The following is a 19,159-nucleotide window of genomic DNA, read 5'->3' on the forward strand; positions in this document are numbered from 1 at the left end:
TTTGTATGGACATCTATTTCCTTTTCTCTTGGATAAATACCAAGGCATGAAATGGCTAGATCACGGGGTAGATAGACATTGAACTTTTAAAGAAAAAAAAAAAAAAGAAAAAAAAAGGTAGATCAAGACCTGACAAACCTGCACATGAACTACGTGAGCACCAGAAACAGGCTGGCTCCACAACTGGTGAAAACAGATTTGATTAACACTGACTTTTTTTTTTTTAGACGGAGTCTTGCTCTGTCGCCCAGGTTGGAGTTCAGTGATCTCAGCTCACTGCAAGCTCCGCCTCCTGGGGTTCAAGTGGTTCTCCTGCCTCAGCCTCCCAAGTAGCTGGGACCACAGGCGCATGCCACCATGCCCAGCTAATTTTTTGTATTTTTAGTACAGACAGGGTTTCAACTTGTCAGCCAGGATGGTCTTGATCTCCTGACCTCACGATCCACCCACCTCGGCTTCCTAAAGTGCTGGAATTACAGGCGTGAGCCACCGTGCCCAGCTTAACACTGACTTTTTAAAACCAAAATGCTAGTAACCAATCATGATCATTAGCTTTTCATACATATCCCACATTGCATATCCTACCCTGAAAAGCCTAATGTAAGCTAAGACACAGAACTGTGAATTCTAAAAATTCACTACCTAAAATGGAGGAGAATGCTACAGATCCTCATGATAAATGTCAAATGACCAGAGAAAGCCCTTAGGTTATAAACCTTTATGTATTTTCAGTGATGTTCAAATTGTGGGCTAAAAATGTTATTTTACAAGACATGCAAAGCTTTTAAAAGTAGAGGTAAGGAAAAGTGACTGCGAAAAGTTACCATCACTTCTCTTTGTGCTGTGATGGTGAAAGACAAAGAATGGGAAGTGAAGGGAGCTATTCATTAGAGTACTACTTTTCTTTTTCTTTTTCCTTTCCTTTTTTTTTTTTTTCTTTTTGAGAGGGAGTTTCGCTCTTGTTGTCCAGGCTGGAGTGCAGTGGCCTGATCTCGGCTCACCGCAACCTCTGCCTCCCGGGTTCAAGTGATTCTCCTGCCTCAGCCTCCCGAGTAGCTGGGATTACAAGCATGCACCACCATGCCTGGCAAATTTTATATTTTTAGTAGAGACAGGGTTTCTCCATGTTGGTCAGGATAGTCTTGACTCTCAACCTCAGGTGATCTGACTGCCTTGGCCTCCCAAAGTGTTGGGATTACAAGCGTGAGCCACTGCGCCGGGCTACTAAGTTTACTTCCTAACTCAAAGTCATAGGAAACCACAATGACTAAAGATAGGAAAACATTAAAAAGTAGTTTGCTATATGCAATATGATTTCATCACTTCCCTTATCAATTTTAGTACTCTTAAGGAACTTCAAAGAAATTCTCACAGTTTCCAGAAAAGGGAAGGGGTAGTAACCTATAAATAACTAAGAATTAGATTAACATCAGACTTCCTATAGCAAAAACAGATGCTGAAAGTTCTCTGAGGGAAATGAATATTGAACCTAGAATTTCATACTCCAATCACACTATTAATCTAGCGTGGAAGCATAAAACACAACTTTTGTCAGATATATCAAGACCCAAAGGTGCTCCTCGTATAGCAGAAAATCACTTGATGTGTGCTCACAACATTCCCTATCTCTCTTATTTGAAGCTATTACACAACATCCAATAAATGACAGAAGTAACCCAGAGAGTACGATGAAATGAAAATTCTAGGAATGGTAGCAAGTTTGGAAATTCATCATTCCACATTAGAACAAGAAGTCAGAGGGCTCTGAGAAAAATGCCCTAAATAGAATCAAAATGTATGACTGAGAACTTGGAAGTTATTAATAAAATTTAAGCAGAATGGCTCTTTGTAATAAAAAAATATATAAAAGACAATCAGTCCAGGAAAGTCAATGTGGAATGCAAATTCATCTGACTTTGTCATCTAAAGCATTCTTTGAATGAAATGGGTAGTCAGAAGATTACATTCACTTCTCCATGGGCCAAACATGCTCTTGGTTCTGCAATGAGTAAATACAGGGATGTTCCTAACATGATGCGAAGTGTTTACTGGTTTTTGATAGTTAAAATCAATCGAGGACAAGGCATGAAATATCACTACTATAGTTACAGAATAGAATGTAAGTATAAACTTTGTTAACGTAAACTCTAAAAATTTCTTGGTGATAAAATCACGGACATTTAGTGAAAATCAAAATACAAAAATCTAAAAATAATGGCTTAAACATAACAAACATACTTTTTTGTTTGTTTTTTGAGATGGAGTTTTGCTTTTGTTGCCCAGGCTGGAGTGCAATGGCAGGATCTCGGCTCACTGCAACCTCTGCCTCTCAGGTTCAAGAGGTTCTCTTGCCTCAGCCTCCTGAGTAGCTGAGATTACAGGCATGCACCACCACACCCTAATTTTGCATTTTTAGTAGAGATGGGGTTTCTCCACGTTGGTCAGGCTGGTCTCGAACTCCTGACCTCAGGTGATCCACCCGCCTTGGCCTCCCAAAGTGCTGGGATTACAGGCGTGAGCCGCTGCACCTGGCCTGTTTTGTTTTGTTTTTTTTTTTTTAAAGACAGTCTCGCTCTGTCACTGAGGCTGGAGTGCAGTAGCACAATCTTAGCTCACTGCAACCTCCACATCCCAGGCTAGAGATCCTCTGACCTAAGCCTCCCAAGTAGCTGGGACTACAGGTGCACACCACCATGACCAGCTAATTAAAAAAATTTTTTGGAGATACGAGGTCTCACTATATTGCCCAGTTTGGTCTCAAACTGCTGGGCTCAAGAAATCCTTCTACCTTGGCCTCCCACAACGCTGGGATTACAGGTGTGAGTCACTACACCTGGCTAACAAACATACTTTCAAATGCATTGCTAAATGCAGGGGGAAAAAGGGAAATCATCCATGACTCACAAACTGAGGAAAACTGAAAAACAAATTTGTATTTTTGATGCTCTCAGGAGGAACAGAAGATAAGGCCTTATGACTGAGACCCCTACATGAAGCAGTCAAAACTTCCCAAGTAGTACACTTAAAATAAAAAGGAAGACAAGAAAGAGTCATCCCAGTGGAAAAGAGAAGGAAACGTTAACAAGGAAATGTCTGCTCTGTGTTGACTTTGAGTGGAAGTGGGTTTTTCCCGTGAGAATTCAAACTCTGGTTCACTCCTCACACCATATTTGGGGTTCAGATTTTCACAATCCATGCTGTCTGTGAACCTCTAAACGTAAAAACATAAAAACTCATCCAGAACTATGCTACCACAAGGACTCTTTACATGAGTAAATACAAAGCTGATTCTCGAAGGATATTCCCACTGCCTTTGTAAACTAAAAATAAAATCCCCCCCAAATGACTGAACTGATTCTCTCTTGACTACAAAGACCCCAGAGAAACTAGAAAAACTGAGTTCTTGGCCTTGACAGGAAGACAGGCTAGACAGACCTCACTGTATCTCTCCATCCCCTGCTTTTGGAGTTCGGGCAAAACTGACCAGCATTAATGTTAAAATAGAAATTATAGGACCTAACAGAATGGACTCTTTGTGACAATAAAATACCAAATTAAAAACAGGACCTAAGACCAAGCCAGACAAGGGTTAACTCACATACCCCTACAGGTCACTCTAACCCAGTGTACTGGTTAATAGACTTTCTTATAAGATTCCCTTCTGCTAAATCCAAATTTTTAGACAAAGCTTTACTCTTTCAACCAACTGCAAATTAAAGAATCTCATCTCTGAATCCACCTAAAATCTTTAAGTCCCCACCTCAAGATATTCCTTGTCTTTTCAGTCTGAAACAATGTATACCTTCTATGTATTGATTTATGACTTTGTAACTCCTGCCTCCCTAAAACTGTAATTCAACTGTAGTGGGCACATTTCCTAGGGACCTCTTGAGACTGTTTCCCAGGCCATGGTCACTCATATTGTTTCAGAATAAACCTCTTTAAAACATTTTTACAGCGTTGGGTTTTTCCATTAATACCTACGCCAGTAGTTCTCAAACCTTTACATGCTTCAGAAACACCAGATTGCTAGCCCCACTCCCCAGTCTCTAATTCAGAAAGTCTGGACCAGGGGTCCATCAACTGTCATTTCTACTATTATCCCAAGTGATGATGCTTGGATAATTTAGATTTTGAATTATCAGGCAGAGAAGTTCTTTCCCTCCTCTCCTTGTTGCTTCTGCGCCAGCACACCAACTTTTCAAAGTACCAAGTATTGACAACTTAAAATTCTTAAGATGTTGATTCAAATCTGGTACAAGTACTGTCTCTATTATTTAATAATATAGAACGTTGTACAGATATTACAGTATAGAACACTGCTACAGATTTAGGGATCAAGGGAGGTAAAAGAGGTCACAATGGGAGGAAGGAAGGAAAGGAAGGTTTTATGCTTAGCATTAAACCTGATGAAAATGAGTCTTGGAGTACACCTCTATTAACACCAAACCATTTTTATTACCAAAACATCAACAGAAGTGAAATGAACCTGAGGCAGGCATAAGAATGCATTCCATAATTCCAGATGAACAAGTCAGAAGTCATTAAAGGCTAAAGAAAAACAATTTTATATGTAACATGTATCTTGGGGCCGGGCGTGGTGGCTCAAGCCTGTAATCCCAGCACTTTGGGAGGCCGAGACGGGCGGATCACGAGGTCAGGAGATCGAGACCATCCTGGCTAACATGGTGAAACCCCGTCTCTACTACAAAAAAAAAAAAACTAGCCGGGCGAGGTGGCGGGCACCTGTAGTCCCAGCTACTCGGGAGGCTGAGGCAGGAGAATGGCGTAAACCCGGGAGGTGGAGCTTGCAGTGAGCTAAGGTCCAACCACTATACTCTAGCCTGGGCGACAGAGCGAGACTCTGTCTCAAAAAAACAAACAAACAAAAAAAAACCATGTATCTTGGGTTTATATATATCAGCAAGTCTTAGAGACAATAGGAGATGCTGAGCCAGACAAACTTTTCCCAAACAGAAACAGGTTCCAAGTTCTACTCAGTGACTACAATGTGCCTCTAACGGCAACCACTAGGGAGCCCTAAGGACTTCCTTCCCAAAGCAGTAAAGAGGCAACCTGTGTGGGGGAATGGAATTTCTCAAGAACCTGGTCCTCTTTCTAATCAGTCAGAAGGACTACTCTTCACCTTAAATTTACAAATAAGCACAGCATTAGTTAAGAATCTTCAATTCTCCTTTAAATTCCCAGACTTTCTCTACTTGCCTTAATTATCTTTAACAAAAATGAAGTTTCTTATTCCACAACTAAGGAAAAACAGTTAAATGCAAAGGGCCCAGGAAGAGCAAACTCTCACTAAATTTTACTCATTTTAAATAAATGTGAAAACACTTAGAAATCAACACTCTATATAAGCAACTTGTTACCAAAAAATTAAGACAAGATCCTTTTTTGTTTTGCAGAAGATGGATATAAGCTGGGGAAAGCAGAAAATTAATAATTTTATATTTGGATCATATAATAGTTTACAAAATGACTTCTAACATTACCTCATTTTATTCTCAAGATGAGGATTTTATTTTTAAACTATGTCCAGATAATATGTACAACGTGTTTTTTTGTTGTTGAGACAGAGTTTCACTCTGTTGCCAGGCTGGAGTGCAGTGGCGCGATGTTGGCTCACTGCAACCTCCGCCTCCTGGGTTCAGGCAATTCTCCTGCCTCGGCCTCCCGAGTAGCTGGGACTACAGGCGCGTGCCAGCCAATTTTTGTATTTTTAGTAGAGACAAGGTTTCACCATGTCAGACAAGATGGTCTCTTATCTCTTGACCTCATGATCTGCCTACCTCAGCCTCCCAAAGTGCTGAGATTATAGGCATGAGCCACCACGTCCGGCCTAAAATGTGTTTCTATTAGTGAAACTGAAACTTTTTAAGGCAGTTCAGTAAACATACTGCCCTTGAACTACATAATGTACAGTCTGATCTCACACAGGACTTTCATTTGATGTATAACTCTTATACTCCTCAGATCACAATTTTGCAGTGAAATCCAATCTCTCAACCAGACAACTAATATATTCTCCTGAAATGTTATTTTACTTGCAGACATAGAAGAAAAAAAGAGGGTTTGAATGTTGTTTTCAAAAGTTACCATAAACATGCAGAAACAATTTTTGCTCTTTGATATGATCCAAGTTTGTGTTTTTTTTTTAAATGGAAGCCCAAAGAAAATAACAGTCTGATATGCAGTGACTGCTCAGAAAAGCACTCTAGTAGTATAACATATTGCAATCACATCATAATGAATAGCAATACGGTATTTTCCTATCATTGGCTACAACTGCTAGTACATCAAAACACAGGAACTGTAAATAAAGCGGATTCCTAAGTCGAAGGAGGCCTACATGGCTAGTATTTGATTAACAGACTGGTGATGTTATATACTGTATTTTTCACAATTCCTAATTATACAAAATATCATTGGTTCACAAAAACTAATTTAGCTTGATGCTACAATTGTAGTTATCACTATATTTCTACCAGAGCACTAGATTCTACTCATGTATCTGTAACTATAATAATTTTAAGCTATAATTGTAGATAAGAGGCTAAAATAAAAAATCTAAAGTATAAACATTAAGCCACTGAAAACAGGGAAGATACTATAACAACCCGAAATCAATAGATCCTTTGAGAGATACCCCGCCTGGAGGTGTTCTGTAAACAGCTGAAGCTCAGAGGGTAGGAATATAAATTTAGGAGTGTTGGTATATAGACAGATCATAGTTCATGAAACTGCAGACATAGACAAAACTGCCCCTCAAAAGTTTATGTAATGAAAACAAGGCCCAATACTGAACCCTAAGAATCACCAACATTTAATGCTGGGTACTTGATTAGAAGAGGAGGGTAGAGTGTGATGGAAGCCAGTGGAAGGAGGTTTCAAGGTGCATGATAAGGGGCTGAAAAATATCCACCAGATGTATTAGGTGAGTGCAAAAATAATCGCAGTTTATGCATTGTCGGAATGTGCCGTTTGGTATCGGAATACATTCTAAAATAAAAGTGGCTATGTTACATATCATTTTAATGGGAATGTCTCACTTTATGTTCTTTATTAATGACTTATTACTTGCTATTTATGTTTATTTTAGACTAGGGAAATGATGTTAGACAAAAAGCAAACTCAAGCAATTTTCTTATTTTAGTTCAAGGTGGGTCATAAAGCAGCAGAGACAACTGGCAACATCGACAATGCATTTGGCCCAGGAACTGCTAACAAATACATGGTGCAGTGGTGGTTCAAGTTTTGCAGAGGCGGCGAGAGCCTTGAAGATGAGGAGTGTGGCCCGCCATCAGAAGTTGACAATGACCAATTGAGAGCAATCATCGAGCTAGCTGATCCTCTTACAACTATATGTGAAGTTGCCGAAGAACTCAATGTGAACTGTTCTATGGTATGGCCGGTTGGCATTTGGAGCAAATTGGAAAAGTGAAAAAGCTCGGTGAGTGGGCGCCACGTGAGCTAATCGAAAATTTAAATTAAAAAAAAAAAATCGTTTTGAAGTGTCATCTTCTCTTACTCTACACAAGACCAAGGTACCATTTCTTGATCAGATTTTGATAGGAGACAAAAAGTGGATTTTATACGTCAACCAGTGATAACCACCTCAGTGGCTGGACCAAGAAGCAGCTCCAAATCATTTTCCAAAGCCAAATTTGCACGAAAAAGAGGTCACGGTCACTGTTTGGTGGTCTGCTGCTGATCTGATCCACTACAGCTTTTTTTTTTTTTTGGAGACAGAGTTTCGCTCTTGTCATTCAGGCTGGAGTGCAATGGCGCGATCTCAGCTCACTGTAACCTCCGCCTCCCGAGTTCAAGCGATAGTCCTGCCTCAGCCTCCTGAGCCACTGTGCCCAGTCACCACAGCTTTCCGAAACTCTGTAAAATCATTACATCTGAGAAGTATGCTCAGCAAATCGATGACGTGCACCAAAAACTACAATGCCTGCAGCCAGCATTGGTCAACAGAAAGGGCCCAATTCTTCTTGCCCAATTCGTGCACGTCGCACAATCAATGCTTCAAAAATTGAACAGATTGGGTTACAAAGTTTTGCCTCATCTGCCATATTTAGCTGACCTCTCGCCAACCAACTACCACTTCTTCAAGCATCTCAACAACCAACTTTTTGCTGAGAAAAGGCGTCTACAACCAGCAGGATGCAGAAAATACTTTCCAATAATTCGTCCAATCCTGAAGCAGTGATTTTTATGCTATCAGAATAAAAAACTTATTTATCGTTGGAAAAAATGTGTTGATTGTAATGGTTCCCATAATAAAGATGTGTTTGAGCCTATGATGATTTAAAATTCACGGTCTGAAACCAGAATTACTTTTGCACCAATCTAATACCAACACAGAGGTCTCTGACAGAGCTAATTCTTTCTAATATGATTTGCTATCTCTTCTGGCATATTCTCCCCTTACGACAATTTTCAGAAAAGTTTTTCCGCCTCTTTTCTTCAATAATCTTCCATATGAATTTAAAAATAATTCTGATAGTTCTAGAAACAAAATTCTGCTGATATTTTGGGTGGAAATTTCATCAAGTCTACAAATTTGCTACAATATAGATATTTTCATAATAATTTGTTTTCTCTTTCAGAAACCTGGCATATTTCTCTATGTGTACAGCTTTTCAAATTTTAATTCACCTAATTTAACTTTAGCAAATTTGTTGAGGTGTTTGAACCAGAGTGCCTCCATATTGAACAGGGGTGTGGTAACAAGACTGAGACCTGCTGGGCTGCATTCCCAGAAAGTTAGGCATTCTGAGTCACAGGATGAGATAGCAGGTCAGCACAAGATACAAGACCTTGCTGACATTAACAGGCTGCAGTAAAGAAGCCGGCTAAAACCCACCAAAACCAAGATGGCGATGAGAGTGACCTCTGGTCATCCTCACTGCTACACTCCCAGCAGCACCATGACAGTTTACAAATGTCATGACAATGTCAGGAAGTTACCCACTATGGTCTATTTTTATTTTCTGAGAGGTAGTCTTGCTCTATTGCACAGGCTGGAGTGCAGTGGCACAAATCTCAGCTCCCTGCAACGTCTGCCTCCCGGATTCAAGCAATTCTTGTGCCTCAGCCTCTTCAGTAACTGGGACCACAGGTGCGAACCACCATGCCTGGTTAACTTTTGTATTTTTAGTAGAGACGGGGTTTCACCATGTTGGCCAGGCTGGTCTCGAACTCCTGACCTCAAGTGATCCACCCACCTCGGCCTCCCAAATTGCTAGGATTTCAGGTGTGAGCCATGGCGTGGGAACCCCTATGTGGTCTAAAAATGAGGATCCATCCCCTGTTTAACACATAATCAAGAAATAACCGTAAAAATGGGAAACCAGCAGGCCTCAAGGCTGCTCTGCCTAGCGGGTAGCTATTCTTTATTCCTTTACTTTCTTAGTAAACTTGCTTTCACTTTATTCTATGGATTCACCTCAAATTCTTTCTAGCACAAGATCTAAGAACCCTCTCTTGGGGTCTGGATCGGGACCCCTTTCTGTTAACAAATTTACAAAATAAAAGCAGTCATTAAGACACCACAAAATAGCAGTCATTAAGATACCACAAACACCCCTGAAGTTAATGGTTGTGCCAGATATAAAATTATCTCACCATGTACTTAATTACCTTTTGAAAACTTACTATCTTCAATCACAACCATTGAATCCATTGATAGTAAAGACATGGCTAATTTTAAAACTTTAAGATAAGGGTTGACAGCAAAGAGACGAGGGAATTTTGGGGGGTGATGAAACTATTTTATTATTCATTGTGGTGGTAACTCCACATCTGTATGCACTTGTCAAAACTCACAAACATACTATATGCTAAAAAGGTAAATTTTGTGTTAAGTATACATTAATTTTAAAATGTTTAAAATATTGTATGAAGCACTTTAAGATTCTAATTTTAAATATGGGTTTTTATAGAGATGCAAATGAGCCTACACTTACACCTCTTCTGTGGGCAACGAGTACACAATGCCATCACTTTCAAAGAAACATTAAAATACCGACCAAATGTGCACCGAGAAGCACATACAAAATACTCCTGGAAGCAGTGCTTGAAATAATAGTAAAAACAAACAAACAGCCGGGCGCAGTGGCTCAAGCCTGTAATCCCAGCACTTTGGGAGGCCGAGACAGGCGGATCACGAGGTCAGGAGATCGAGACCATCCTGGCGAACACGGTGAAACCCCGTCTCTACCAAAAAATACAAAAAAAACTAGCCGGGCGAGTTGGCGGCGCCTGTAGTCCCAGCTACTCGGGAGGCTGAGGCAGGAGAACGGCGTGAACCCGGGGGGGCGGAGCTTGCAGTGAGCTGAGATCCGGCCACTGTACTCCAGCCTGGGCGACAGAGCGAGACTCCGTCTCAAAACAAACAAACAAACAAACAAAAAACAGGAAACTACCCAAATGTCAAGCAAAAAGAAAGGAGATGAGCTGCAGTATATTCATATAATAGAAAACTAAAAACAATAACATAAATCAAGTATACAGGCAGATGCACTAGTAGGGACGAATTTTTTTAAAAGTATACAAAGTGTGACATCATTGATACTAAGTTCAGAAACAAGCAAAATTAAACAGTATAATATCAAGGGATATTTTATATGGTAAAAGCATACAGAAAAGCAAAAGGATACTGAAGAGAGATGTACCTGAGGCACAAGTATGGGATGTAACACAGGGTTATATGGGGGCTTCAAAAATATTGGTAATGACTGGTTTCTTACACTAGATGGTCTTATTATTATATAGGTGTCTGCTTTATAGTTTCTAAAGTGCATATATGAAATATTTCACAAATATTATTTACTTATTATTTCACAAATAAAGTATGTAAAATTTAAAAGAAAACCCAGACTTTTTGGCAATTAAAAAGAAGTCTTGACTAGGAGGAATAGAAAACAAGCAAATATAAGAAGTAAAATGTAAAAATTTGTAATAAACAAGGACAACGACAGAACTGATAAATAATAGATAGGACTGACCAAAAAAGGCTCAAAAACAGGGTAACTTATTTTGTTCAAAAAGACTGGAGGTTGAAACAATAGTAAGAATCCAGGAAGAGTAGCAACACATTTTTTCTCCCATATGGCCACTTTACTAGCCACACACCCAACTCCTCATGCGACGGGGGGGAGGGGATCAATTCACTTCTTTACTCCTAGAGAAGGTTGATGTCCTCAGAAAAGACAGGAGTTTAAAGGAAGCAGAGATGATGCCTTAAGAAAAAAATGAAAACAAATGTAAATCGGTTTAAAACAGATTATTCTAAAAAGAAGGAAAAGTAAAAGAATTGGGAGAGAAGGTACTTGAGGAGAAAGCCAAGAAGAAGAAAGCATAACACATTAAGGCAATAATTTTGTGACATTAGATGGCTGGGTAGGTTTTCCTTTGCATATGGTTAGCTAAGTTTTTAAGGAGAAGAAGCATAACTGGAACTAACAAATTACACCCTATTTAAAAGGTATCAACTAGATGAAGGTATCAGTATCTCAAAGGGGTTGTGAGAAAGATCTAATTTGCTTCATGCTGAACAGTGGTAGGGCAGTTTCTGGGCAAAAAAAAAAAGTCTAGTTCCCCCCACACCCCCACCCCAAAGTTCATCGAGGGCTTTTTTCTAAGGTTCAAGGAAAATAGGGCTTAAGTTAAATTAAGACTATTTAAATTAAAATTTAACAACAATACATTTCATCTTTCTGCAACACTCAAATGCAATTGGCTCTAACTTTATTGTTTTGTTTTCACAACATGAGTTTAAATCTACATTTGGCAGTAGATTTCTCTGAAATTGAAGTTTATATTGAGTTATTGTTTGAAGACACAAAGGGAGTATGGAGAAAAGTATCCAAAAAAACAAAACAAAAAACCCTTTTTATTGGCGGCAGTAGTAAGGGTATTAAGTCAATTTCTTCCACAAATACATAGTAGACAAGATACAGCTAAAGTTAGATTTGAGCCCCTCCTCTGCCAAATAACTACATATGTGATTAGGCACCTCACTGAGCTTTTCTTAGCCTGTTTCCACATCTTAAAAACCATCAATGACTAGCTTATTCTGAGGGCTAAAAACAGAGTTAATACACGCAGAGAACCTGGCACAAATTCCAAGAAGCAACACCAGACTGAAGAGCCCTAGATCACCTATCCCTCCAAATTTTTTATCTCCAACTTTATATGTCACAAGCATTTCACTTTCATAACAACAGAAAATGAGCTGGCTCTTATCCAAAAGTCCCAGCCTTGATGATCAATTATTTCACTACCTCAGGTTTATATACACTGGCCCGCAATCCTACCACTCAGAGGCAATTGTGTAATCTGACTTTTGTGGTAATAGCGATACTGACTTCCATTACTAGAACAGGCTTCTCTAGGAATATGGATTGAAAGTTTGGTAGCCAATGATTTCTATGGGCAGATCCCAGTAATCTTGTCAATAACCTAATGAGTTTCAATCCATTTACACACCTTACTTTCGAGTTTTCATTTTATATTAAAAAAAAATTTTTTTTTAATTTTTTTAACTCACAAGTTTACCCACAGGTAAAAGAAGACAAGTAACCATGTTTTCTCTCAGAAATATATGTTACTATCAAACTCTGGGTGCCAAGCAAGTAACTAGTGAACATCTTACATGCTTTCATTTTTCCTTTCCTACACAACTTCATATATTTTATACTATCTTCTACTTTCCTACAGAACTTGACCTATTAGGACAAGTGATTTAAGACCAAAAGATCAAAACATAAGAATATTAAGTAGTCAAATAATTAACAGTAGCTGAGTAGCTCAAGAAGACAAACATTCGTCAGAAAGGCTGGCTGAAAAAATATTAAAGTCCTCTAAGAAGAATACTTATTTCCACATACAACAGAAAACAAGGAGACGATATTGCGCATTTTGTTTCAAGCCTTCCTAGAAACACCGTACGTAGAATGTGACTTTCAGCCCTATGTAGGGAAAGGGTAAATATATAAGAACCTGGAAGAAAGCTTTGAAGTGAGCATCCTCTTGAACGGTAGTGTTCTGATCACTTGGGAGGAGAGGGAACAGGCTCTGAAGTCTCACCCTTTCACAAATCACCTTGTTAGGATGGCCAGGTAGAGATGCTGAATTGGCCCCGGGAGATATCTGGGAAAAAGAGGAAGAAAAGGATAGTTCATGGCTAGCTGCACCAATGTGGAGAATCATGCCTATGAAGGATAGTCTGGATTTTCTAGGTATTTGATGATTCTGCTAGCGAAGACAGGAAAGAAATTAAAAATTAATTTTAAACATCAAAACACAAAGATGGCAAAGGTTGCCTCTGGCAATGGATCTCTCTTGTGAAAACCGTTGGAGGCAAAACAGCACAGCCCAAGAACACCACGTCCTTCCTGTTTCCCAAATACCTATTGCTAACTTCTTCTGTTGGTGTTAATTCTGAAATCCTAAAGGACAGACTTCATGCTAAGAAAACCCAAGGTAAAATTACGTATCTTAAGTACAGAAAGGTTAAGTGGTTGCCTGGACCAAGATTAATACTTTTTCTCATTCTGTTTTTTAGTTAACCTTCCAAAATAATCATGTAAAGGAAGATGACAGATTTAACAATATTTGTGGCAAATTTTCTATAGCAATCATGTTTCACCGCGGAAATCTCAGCTCTATTTAACACAAACCTAATGACCTTCCTAAGGAATAAAGGACACAATCATAAGCACAAAAGTAAATGATTGCCACGTTTCAAATGCTTGATTTGGCCAATGCGGTGGTCACACCTGTAATCCCAGCACTTTGGTATGCCAAGGTGGGAGGATTGCCCCAGTATCTACAAAAATTAAAAAACAAAAATAAATGTTTGACTTGATCATGGGTTAATCCCCTTAAATTCATATGTAAATATACTTACTCTGTAACATTAAAAAAATCATGAACATAATGTGTTTCACTGTGCTGTGACAGTGAATTCTTCTTGGGGGGTTAAGGCTAGTGGTCCCTTTTGTCTCTACACTAAAAGTTATATACTTTAACACGGTCTTCTTTTTAGAGTTTCATTGCCTCATTCGTTCACTCAACCCTACATTTAAGCGTCTATTTGATGACAGGCACTAAACCAAAAACAACGGCATTGTTTCCTACTTTCAAAAAGTATATGCTATAAAAAAGAAACAGAAGTAAATCACTGCATGATTTAAGTATTATGGTAACGGTAGGCACTAGGTGCTATGAAGTAGCAGCTGCCAAGAGACAGTAGTGTAGCCAGGGAACTGCAAAACATTCAGCATGGCTAGACAGTAAGGAAGCAGCCAGAAACCGATCATAAAATGAAATGCTAATTATATTAATATCCCTGCTGTTAATATATTAATATCCCTACCTTCCTTAGCTTTTTAATAGTATTTTGTTTCTGGTTTGCTATGGACCTAGTAAACACATAACTGTGCCCACTGGTAAGAGTAAAAATACTTCCAAAGACTCACCTAGAAGTGAAAAACAAAGAACTTGAAAACAGGAACTTTAGAATTCATTAGTTTTCTGTATAGAATGTTCTGATCTCTATAGTGCAAATATGAATGTGCTATCCTTTACCATTATGCAGAAGTATGCATTGCTGAATCAAGGCGTATTTACTGATTGATTCCTACAAGCCAAGAATTACATTAGGAAGAGTACAGACACAGGCCAAATGCAGTGGCTCATACTTGTAATCTCAACCCTTTGGGAGGCCCCAGTGGGAGAAGAGCTTGAGTACAAGAGCTCAAAACTAGCCTGGGCAACATAGAGAGAATCCCATCTCTACCAAAATAAATACATAAATAAAAATTTTAAAAAGTTAAGTTAGCGTGGCATGGTGGCACACTCCTGTAGTCTTAGCTACTCAGGAGGCTAAGGCAGGAGGTTCACTTGAGCCCAGTAGTTTGAGGTTACAGTGAGCTATGACTGCAATACTATACTCCAGCCTGGTCAACACGGTGAGACAGTTTCTAAAAATTAGTAAATATTTGTTAATCTAATAAGATATAAAGATAAAACATGGGCCCTACCCTGAAGAAGCTTATTCTAACAATTTTTGAAACCCAGATGCAAGCAGCCAACCATAATATATTTAAAAGCCATAAAAATAGGGGAAAATTATGAGTAAGAGTTCTGAGTTAATGTGAAGGTAAGAGTTAAGATTTCATAGAAAAAGGAGTATTTCACATTCCTAACTCAATCTAAGGAGGGCTTTTGCCACTCTCTCAAAATGGTTGGTTTCTTTCTGCATCCTCTTGAGCTTTTCATTTGCTCATTATGCATCTTTTGTAGGATGTTATCCTACGGCCATCCTGCCTTCAACTATCATGCCCAAAGGAGTCTTACAAAATTGCTAGTACAAGTAGCTGGCTGGGAAAAGCCAAATCAAGGTCCTGTTTCTTCTCCTTCAGTCCTTGTTCCTTTGAAATCTTAAGATCTTGGTCAGAGACAAATGAAAAACTGGCCAATCTGGTCCCTGTGGCCATAATTTTTAGGCACATTCCCACCTACTCACAATAGTTTCCTTTGATCAGAAGCTCCATTTGTCTTAAAAAGGATGGACCAATATAATGGAGAAAAGCTATATTCAAATATAATGGGAAAAAACTATATTCAAATACAATGGAGAAAAGCTATATTCAAAGTAAGTCTGGGACAAAACCATAGATGGGCTTGATTAAAATGAGGTACAATTTTATTTTACTACTAGGTAAAATCAAATCACACACACACATTTTGTGTGTGTGTGTGTGTGTGCGCGTGTATGTATGGGACAGGCAGTCCCATACATAGGCAGCCCAAGATTACCTCTGGTGTACATCTATACAACCCCCTTCCCCATGTGCGCAGGCAGGGCTGTGAATGTGATGTATTTCATTCCCATGATTAGGTAAAATCATATGACAAAGGTGGAGAGGTGTTCAGATGTAATGAAGATTCCAAGTCAGGTAAATTCAAGTTAAAGAGAGACATTATCCTGGGTGAGCCTGGGCCTGACTTAATCAGAGAAAGCAGAACTGAGTCCTTCCCAAGAGATTCTCTTGTCAGTTCTTCAGACTAAGCTGCTGTAAGAAGGCATGCGAAGGGGCTTGCATGTGGCAGGGGCTTGAGGGTAGCTTCCAGGAGCTGAAAGCAGTCACCAGTTGACAGCCAGCAAGAAAATGGGGGACCTCAGTCCTATAATCACAAGAACCACACTCTACCAGTGAACTTGGAAGGAGTAACGGATGAAATCACAGCTCTGGGCCGGGTACAGTGGCTCACACCTGTAATCCCAGCACTTTGGGAGGCCGAGGCAGGCAGATCATGGGGTCAAGAGACAGAGACCATCCTGGCCAACATGATGAAACCCCATCTCTACTAAAAATACAAAAATTAGCTAGGCGTGGTGGCACACACCTGTAATCCCAGCTACTTGGGAGGCTGAGGCAGAAGAACTGCTTGAATCCGGGAGGTGGAGGTTGCAGTGAGCCAAGATCGTGCCACTGCACTCCAGCCTGGTGACAGAGCAAGACTGTCGAAAGAAAAGAAAGAAAAAAGAAAAGAAAAGAAGGAAATCACAGCTCCTGCAAGGTAAGGCCCTGGACAGGGAGCCCAGCAGCTAACCCATACCAGGACTCCTGATTCATGGAAATTGTGAGGAAATATTTGTGTTTTAAACAAATAAATGTGTGGTAATTTGTTACACAAAACAGAAAACAAAACGTATATGTATATAACTTGAATAAAAATTATTGTACCACAGTGAAAAAAAGTTGTTCTCCAGAATTTTGGCTACACTGATTTGATTACAAAGGATATAAAAATTAACACATTTTTATTTAAGCAGTATAACAGGTTTTAAAGCCTCAATCTGGTAACAGCTGGCTTCATGCCAGAAACTGAACTGGGCTCTTCCATTTTTATACACTGAATATCAGGTTTAACAGACTTGCTTAAAGTCACACACCTCAGAAATATCAAAACCATAATCTGAACTTAAGTCTATCAAATTCTAAGGTTCATACTCAACCCACTAAATCACCTTCTACTTTAAAGTAACATTCTTTATAATCTAGTTTGATTAGTAAACATCAACTATTCCATCAGGCCTATTTAAAACCATTTTTAGTACTTAAAAATAAACTTGTTTCCTGAAAACTGATATAATTTTATTTTTCTTTAGGCTGGCATTACACATTTGTTAACTTCGACTTTCTCTCAGATTGCAACCTGTATTTAAAAAGTCCTGCCAAGGAAACATCCTGAGACCAGATTAAGTCTGCAACTCCCAAAACTTATCATGTTTAATGTCTATTTCCGTATAATCATATGACTAACTCATTAAGCATAACTGAGAAAACCCTATTTCACAAGACTAAAGTTTATAGAAAATAGTTTAACCTTTTAAGCATCAACACTACTATTTTAGGACATCCTTTGTTTAATCTGGCCATTCTGTGTTTTGGTAACATAACCAACAACTTAACTTTTCTTGGAGACTGTAGGAATTATTAGTAATTATCGCACTAACATTAGCACTTAGGACAAGACACTGTCCCAAAACATTTAAAATTGCTTCTGACAACAGCATCCTTCTTCGTTTCTTTTTTTTTTCTCCAATAAAAGTGAGAGAGAGGATACAGATACATGACTTCTAAGCCAGTATGACATAAGGTACTTCTACAAAATAAGGTGTTCACAAAGGCCCACACAGCCTTCTTCAGCATACCAATTGGTCGGTCAAAAGCACTAAAATCACAGTCTAAACGATGAAAACAAAACATTAGATGAGAAGTCAGGTGCTTAGTGTCATCTCTAGCTACAAGTCTGGGTATCTGTAAAATGAAGTCAAATCCAGAATTCCAAATATTCTCACCACTTCCATGATGGCAACTGTTAATCTCTTGGAAGTAATTAGGTAGATTAATAGTTTTAAAAAAAAATTTTTGAATCTCTAATATTTAAACTGATGAATTATCAGGTTATATTCCAAAATATGAGAAAAGCCACATGCATCAGTATGGTCACCACACCCCAATAGTAGCGACAATTTAAAAGGTAACTAGAAGCAACCTAAATGTTTAACAAATATTTGCTAAGTAAAATTACGGTACACTTGCTTCAACTATGCAGCCATTAAAAAGTAGCAACCAGAAACACTACTACTTGGGGGAGGGGAAAATTATTTAAATGCTATGATCGTAAGGTAGGGTTAAATATAAACAGGACTTCATAAATTCAAGGAAAAAATTATCTTGGAATATTAGGAAGGGAAACAGAAAACTCCCTATAAAGATTAAAGAGTAGCCAAATCAATGAGGTGACTTGAGCATACCCTCAGGAGAACATGTATAATAAGCTCCATGTCCTGTTCAGCACAATGTCACTAACACCTAGAACAGTACATGGCACATAGCAGGCATTCAACTATTTATTAAAATAATAATCTTTCAAACTGTAAGCAAATGATATACAGCCTGCCTTTCTCATTTGTGTAACAAGTTTCTTAGAAATCTGGTTGGCAATGAGACAAGCTACAAGCTTTGATCAAGGAAGTGATCTGATGCACTACCTGCAGATCACCATTAAATGAAGACAGTGGTTGCCCAGTAAGTCCACCCCATCCTGCTGAGGCAAAATAAATCATTGAGCTACTGATGCATGCTGTGCTCCTTGCTGGGATTTTGTTTCCCTGTTCTGAGAATAAACTAGACCGAAAAGTCACCTTTCCTTTGAGAAGAGTTCTATCACTGGGCCTAAAACAAAACTATTTCCTTGGCTTCTGTTTTCTGGGAGTAGAGTTCTCTGAAAGGATTTTGATAGTGTGGAGCAGGGGTACTCAAAGGCCCCGGTGGCATTCTTCAAAGCCAGTCCAGGAGAGGACCCTGGAAGCAGGAATGGGGCTGTGCACCCTTGGAGTTATGCAAAAGGTAGGCCTGGATGGGCACAGGGATCTTTGGGGGATGACAGAAATGTTCAAAATGTAACAAAAATAATCTAATTGAATGGAGTGAATTTTATGGTATGTAAAACATAACTCAATAAAGCTCCTTTAAAAAAAAAAAAAAAATTGGCCGGGTGCGGTGGCTCAAGCCTGTAATCCCAGCACTTTGGGAGGCTGAGACGGGCGGATCATGAG

The 19,159-nt window shown here is 39.0% G+C and overlaps 1 protein-coding gene across 6 annotated transcripts in view; it reads right to left on the reverse strand.

Annotated features, from left to right (window-relative positions):
- The window catches only part of RNF38 (ring finger protein 38), a 145,089-nt gene that overhangs the window by 40,331 nt on the left and 85,599 nt on the right, over nucleotides 1-19,159 (reverse strand). For 4 of the 6 annotated variants that reach the window (XM_011939411.1, XM_011939409.1, XM_011939408.1 and 1 more), the window contains one exon: nucleotides 13,024-13,173. The exons of the other annotated variants lie outside the window; for them this stretch is intronic. Coding sequence is in view for 1 of the 4 variants with exons in the window: in XM_011939406.1 (XP_011794796.1) it covers nucleotides 13,024-13,173 (150 nt within the window). In the remaining 3 variants the exon portion in view is untranslated. The remainder of the gene's footprint in view (nucleotides 1-13,023; nucleotides 13,174-19,159) is intronic. 6 annotated transcript variants of the gene reach the window in all.

Source organism: Colobus angolensis, unplaced genomic scaffold (genome assembly GCF_000951035.1).
Source record: "Colobus angolensis palliatus isolate OR3802 unplaced genomic scaffold, Cang.pa_1.0 Scaffold181, whole genome shotgun sequence".
Lineage (NCBI taxonomy): Eukaryota > Metazoa > Chordata > Mammalia > Primates > Cercopithecidae > Colobus > Colobus angolensis.